The following is a 5,160-nucleotide window of genomic DNA, read 5'->3' as shown; positions in this document are numbered from 1 at the left end:
AAACCCCCGAACATCCCCACTTTTGACAAAAAATTACTTTATTTTAGGGAGGTGACGATGTGCAAAGCTGTCGCGTGTGTTTCTTCCACTCTGACTCTCCTCTCCTCGCGCGCGCACTCGGCCTAACGGCTTCCCTTCGCGACGTAACGTAAGTGTACGTAAAGGAACCACTACAGACCCCACGCCTCCCCAGCGCCGCTCATGAAGACAGTTTGACCAGATTTCCCTGGCTAAAGTCGATAATATGATGCAGTGGATTTACTTTAGAGAGGGCGGGAAGGCAATAATGGATTTCAAATCGAAACTCTGACGAAGCGATGCATTTATAAAATGCAGACAATAAGCCAACGCTGCGGTACGTGTGTACATGAGTGTGTATTCATGAACTACTAAAAGGTTCAGAGGAATCGATAGGGAATTACTCAAAAAACTTACAAATGCACTTTCATCAACTCGCAGACGGGGTCAGAACAATTTATGCACTTGCTTTAGATGAGCTTAATGCACAGCGAGTCTACGCCAGGCCATAGACTCGCTGGCGTTGACATGCTGTTTTATCTTCGCCCCCGTCGCTGGTGTCAAACCACTAAAATCGAGTTACGGGAGCATCATCGGGCTCTCCTCCCACCTCCTCGCCAGCCTCCGAAACGAGTGCATCCATTTCCACTGGCTTATCCGAACGCCATCAACTCGCTGCAAATGACGCTCATTACCAACACAGAGAGGAAATACTGCATATCACTGGGTTTGGCCTAAGTGTGTGTGTGTGTGTGTGTGTACATATATATCTATAAACATCATCGTGTGAGCTCAGGTTTCCTCAAGATCTCGACAAGTCCAGACACGGCACTGTAGTCACGCCAGACACGACAGAGACTCTTCTCACATTATGCAATGAATAAAAATGAATCATCAGTGCAGACCCGTCACGGTTCGGTTGTGTTGTCAGGTTTCTCAGTTCACGCCTAGTCAAAAGGTGTGCAGTGACTGCATGGTCTGCTCGACTATGTGTTAGAAACTACTTTGTAAATATGGAGCTATCCATTACAACAGGTTGGACATGACAGAGCAAACATCTAACCAAGAAACGTGAGACGACTCATAAAAAAGAGACGGAGTTTACGCTGCACATAATCCTGCATGTCCTGTACTCAGGGTGTGTGTGTGTGTGTGTGTGTGTGTGTGTGTGTGTGTGTGTGTGAAGAAGGGAGGGCAAGGAGGGGAGGAATTAGCAGGAAATAGATTCAAGACACATCAAGAAGTGCATAAAAAGCAGAGCTGCACTAAGCTGTATTCAAACGGCTGCAGGATGAAGAGTTGAAAGAGCCATTACTGAAACCAAAACTTTCTGCACCGCTGCACCTCTAGCTTCTTCATTTTCTTTTTTCTTTTTTTCCCCCACTCTCACCGGTTTATGTGTTTGCTGGACTGTCTGTGGCTTTTTGTGATGTCACCGGGTTCCTGCGCTGAGGAGACAGACCGGTGCTACGCTGAAAACACCTACAACAGCTGAGAGCCTGAAGAGAGAGAGAAGGAGAGAGAGCTTCATCCCTCCGCAGCTGATGAGGCGAAGCGGTGGAGGGGACACTCTGAAGCGGCACGACTGCGGTGCTCACCGGCCAGACCTGGACCTGCTTTAACAGGACAGAAAGTTGGTGGTAAGGACGACCTTTTTGAAGCCCTATTTGATGGAGAAAGTTTTTGTTTGGCTGCTTTCACTTTCTGCCGTCTTGACTTGACCAGGAATGTTTGCTTAAGCATACAGCTTTTGTTTTTATTTTGTCTTATCTTTTTTTTTTTTTTTTACAATGTTTGCATTTTAATGTATGCTTAACATGTGACCTTGAATGTAAAAGCTGTATTTAATATGGTAAGATAATATGCATGACAAAAAGTTTAGATAAATTAGTTTTCCTTGCATTTAATTCATAATTCCAAGTAGTTTTCTTCATTCTTATATTTTTCCCGGGATATGTGAATTTCATGTATTTTCAAATACCTGGAGGATAGAAAATGTAACAACCCAACTTAAAAATTGGTGAACTGTTTTAAAAAATATACTTTTCACATCTTAGCCACTTTTTTCCTCCCACCATTATCAATACGTACCATTTTTTTCTTAACATCTAAAAAATGACAGGAAACGGCACGCTGTAGATAACCTGAAATGGTGCCAGGAAATTGATCAAGCAATCATTTACTCAATGACTTACTTAGCATATTTCAGCATAACGTGGAGTGTCACTCTGAGATAAGGAAAAGAGGAAGAACGAAAGAAGAAGCGACGGGTTTAAAAACATCAGCAGCAGATAAAGAGATGTCTGAAAAATACAAAAACTATGAATCGAAACAGTGTCCTTATAAAATGTACTTCACTTTTTCATTAATACATGTATTTAAGATATTTCAACAAACAATAAGGACTGGAGATCAAATCCTAATCCCCTAATCAGGAAACAGGTGCAAAATCAACCTAAAACTGCTCTGTTAATCCAATTAATATCTAACTTTTTTTTTACAGACTTTCAGAAAGTCCTCAATTTGTGAATTCTCTCCATCCGCCAAACTATGAGTCTGTCTGGTAGATGGATAAAAAACAAAATGCCAAAGTATCTAACTCAACATTTGTTCTCATTTTGACGTTTTTATATACTGTAAATATTTGTAGATGAAGCACAGAAGAGGCCTCTTCCAATAAGCAAACCACAGTTATGCAAATTTACAAGTACTGCTCGTAAAACTGCAGTCCGTTGTTGAACAACAATGCTCAACAAAGCCTTAAGAGCATATAAAACTATAATAGTCGAGTCAAGAATTTGACTTCTCTGAAGGAAGTAATAATACCATAAGCATATGAACAAAACCTTCCATTAACTAGTCTGCATGTATTTGTTTGCAAGTAATCATTTTGTCATCAGTGATGGTGTTGGTTTCAGAGAGCGGTTTTGCTTTTTGCCAATTTCTTCTAACTGTCAGGACTGTGCAGCAGACATTAGTAATTTCGCCTTTCCTGCTTTGATAAAATCTGTCACATGACAGGATGACAGTCTTAAAAATGCTTATCTGCTCTCTCTGTTTCCTCCAGAGCATGCACAGCTGCTCAAAATATCTAAGTCAACCTATCTCATCAGAACAGCTTCTCATAATGTATGTATTTTTTCTACCTGTGTGTTTCCCTCACAGATTTTTGCAGATTTTTATCCTGCGGTCTTCCCCTCTGTCTCGGCAAGCTGCGACCAAACATGGTGCACCCAAACACGACACTCGGTCAGAACATAACATGCCCCCCCGACGACATCAACAACTTCCGTAACCAGGTCTACTCCACGTCGTACTCCCTCATCACGGTGCTGGGGTTTGTGGGGAACGGCTTCGCCCTGATCGTGTTGATCAAAACGTACCGCCAGATCACGCCCTTTCATGTCTACATGATGAACCTGGCCATGTCCGACCTGCTGTGCGTGATGACTCTGCCTCTGCGGGTTCTCTACTACGTCCGAAAAGGTCAGTGGGAGCAAGGGGATTTCCTCTGCCGCATCAGCTCCTACTTCCTCTACGTGAACCTCTACTGCAGCATTTACTTCATGACCGCCATGTCCGTCACGCGGTTCCTGGCTATAGTTTATCCTGTGAGGAACTTGGGGGTAGCCACGGTGAACCGCGCTCGTTTTGTGTGTCTGGGGATATGGGTCTTCAGCAGTTTCGCGTCTTCTCCCTTTCTCATGTCTGGTCAATCCATTGACCCAGAGACAAACAAAACCAAATGCTTCGAGCCACCGGAACACAAAAGCGAACGTCTACCCAAGCTGCAGGCGCTGAACTACTTTGCTCTGGTGCTGGGGTTCATCCTGCCCTTCCTGGTTATACTAATCTGCTACGCCGGAATAGTCCGCACTCTGCTTTCTCGCAACCCGGCTGCCCGTCGACAGAAGAGCTCGGCTTCGAAAGCCATCAGGATGATCGTCGTCGTCCTGCTGACCTTCCTGGTCAGCTTCATGCCGTACCACATACAGCGCACCATCCACCTGAGTCTGCTTTCCACGGAGATGAGCTGCGAGGACAAGAACTTCATGCACAAGTCTGTGGTGGTGACGCTGTGCCTGGCCGCCTGCAACTCGTGCTTTGACCCCATGCTGTACTTCTTCTCCGGAGAGAGCTTCCGCAGTCGCCTGTCCTCCTTGCGCCACACGATGAGACGCAGCACCATCCGTCGCCCGTCCAAGATGAAGCACATAATCAGCTCAGAGTCCGGGGAGAACCAGAACCAGGTCGAAGGCTTAACTCCGGCATGCATGGAGGATCATCGAACAAGCAGAGGGTCTCTGGTTAAAGCAGGGAATGAAAGCAACATATAAAGAACACAGAAGGAAAAAAAAGCAAAAAAAACATTTTTTACAAATGTTGCTGGGTTTAACGTACAGCATGAGTATTAAACGTTCAGTAAGTTATAAGACTAATGAAGACAGGTTTCATTGAAATGGATATTTATTTTTCAAAAGACTGCTTATTTAAATGAGTAATATAATATCACACGAACAATAAACGGCAACCTGTTGTACTTCATAGGTTAGTGGATGATCATATCGTTGTAGGAATGCCTCCTGGATAATGTTGTAACAGATGTTTTGAACCCCGAGTGTCATGAATGTGTCTTGTTTCATACGTATGAAGTACATGTGCCATCTTTGTAAAATAATGTGGAAGTAAACACAACGTCAAGACAATAAATCATGTAAATAAATGAATATTTCTATCCTTTTTCTTCCACTGCAGATGGATGGTAGCGATCCATCTGCAGTGTTTACATTCAGCGATTGCCAGTTTAGAAATGTTTTCAAAGCTTTTAAAGCTTCCTTAATTTATTTAAACTTTTAAAGTGCTTTTATTTTGATAAGATCCCAGTAATAAAGTATTCATTACTGTAGTACTACAGTAATAAAGTATTTGCCCTTCGACGATCTCAGGATTGCATGACATTCTGCTACAGATTAGGGAACTATTAACCTCAGAACCTCACTTTAAAAAAATAAAAATATTTATAATAACCCTGTTAGCCATCAATTCATAGCTATACCTTAGCAAGAAAAAACATCTAATCAACCAGCTAGAACAACATAAACTAATGTGTATAAAAGGAGCATTTAGTGGATAAATTGATCA

At 42.8% G+C, this 5,160-nt stretch overlaps 1 protein-coding gene across 1 annotated transcript; it reads left to right on the top strand.

Moving 5' to 3' along the window:
• cysltr1 (cysteinyl leukotriene receptor 1) lies at window positions 1-4,739 on the top strand. Its single transcript, XM_015041282.1, has 2 exons — window positions 1-1,658; window positions 3,184-4,739. Exon 2 carries the CDS (start codon window positions 3,243-3,245, stop codon window positions 4,353-4,355), a length of 1,113 nt encoding a protein of 370 aa, XP_014896768.1. The 5' UTR covers window positions 1-1,658; window positions 3,184-3,242; the 3' UTR covers window positions 4,356-4,739.
• The last annotated feature ends 421 nt before the right edge of the window (window positions 4,740-5,160 follow it).

The sequence above is a fragment of the Poecilia latipinna genome, unplaced genomic scaffold (assembly GCF_001443285.1).
Source record: "Poecilia latipinna isolate Pla-1442-1.1 unplaced genomic scaffold, P_latipinna-1.0 Scaffold544, whole genome shotgun sequence".
NCBI classification, from domain to species: Eukaryota; Metazoa; Chordata; class Actinopteri; order Cyprinodontiformes; family Poeciliidae; genus Poecilia; species Poecilia latipinna.
Note: the sequence above shows the minus strand (reverse complement) of the source record. Positions and strands in the feature narration are given on the sequence as shown.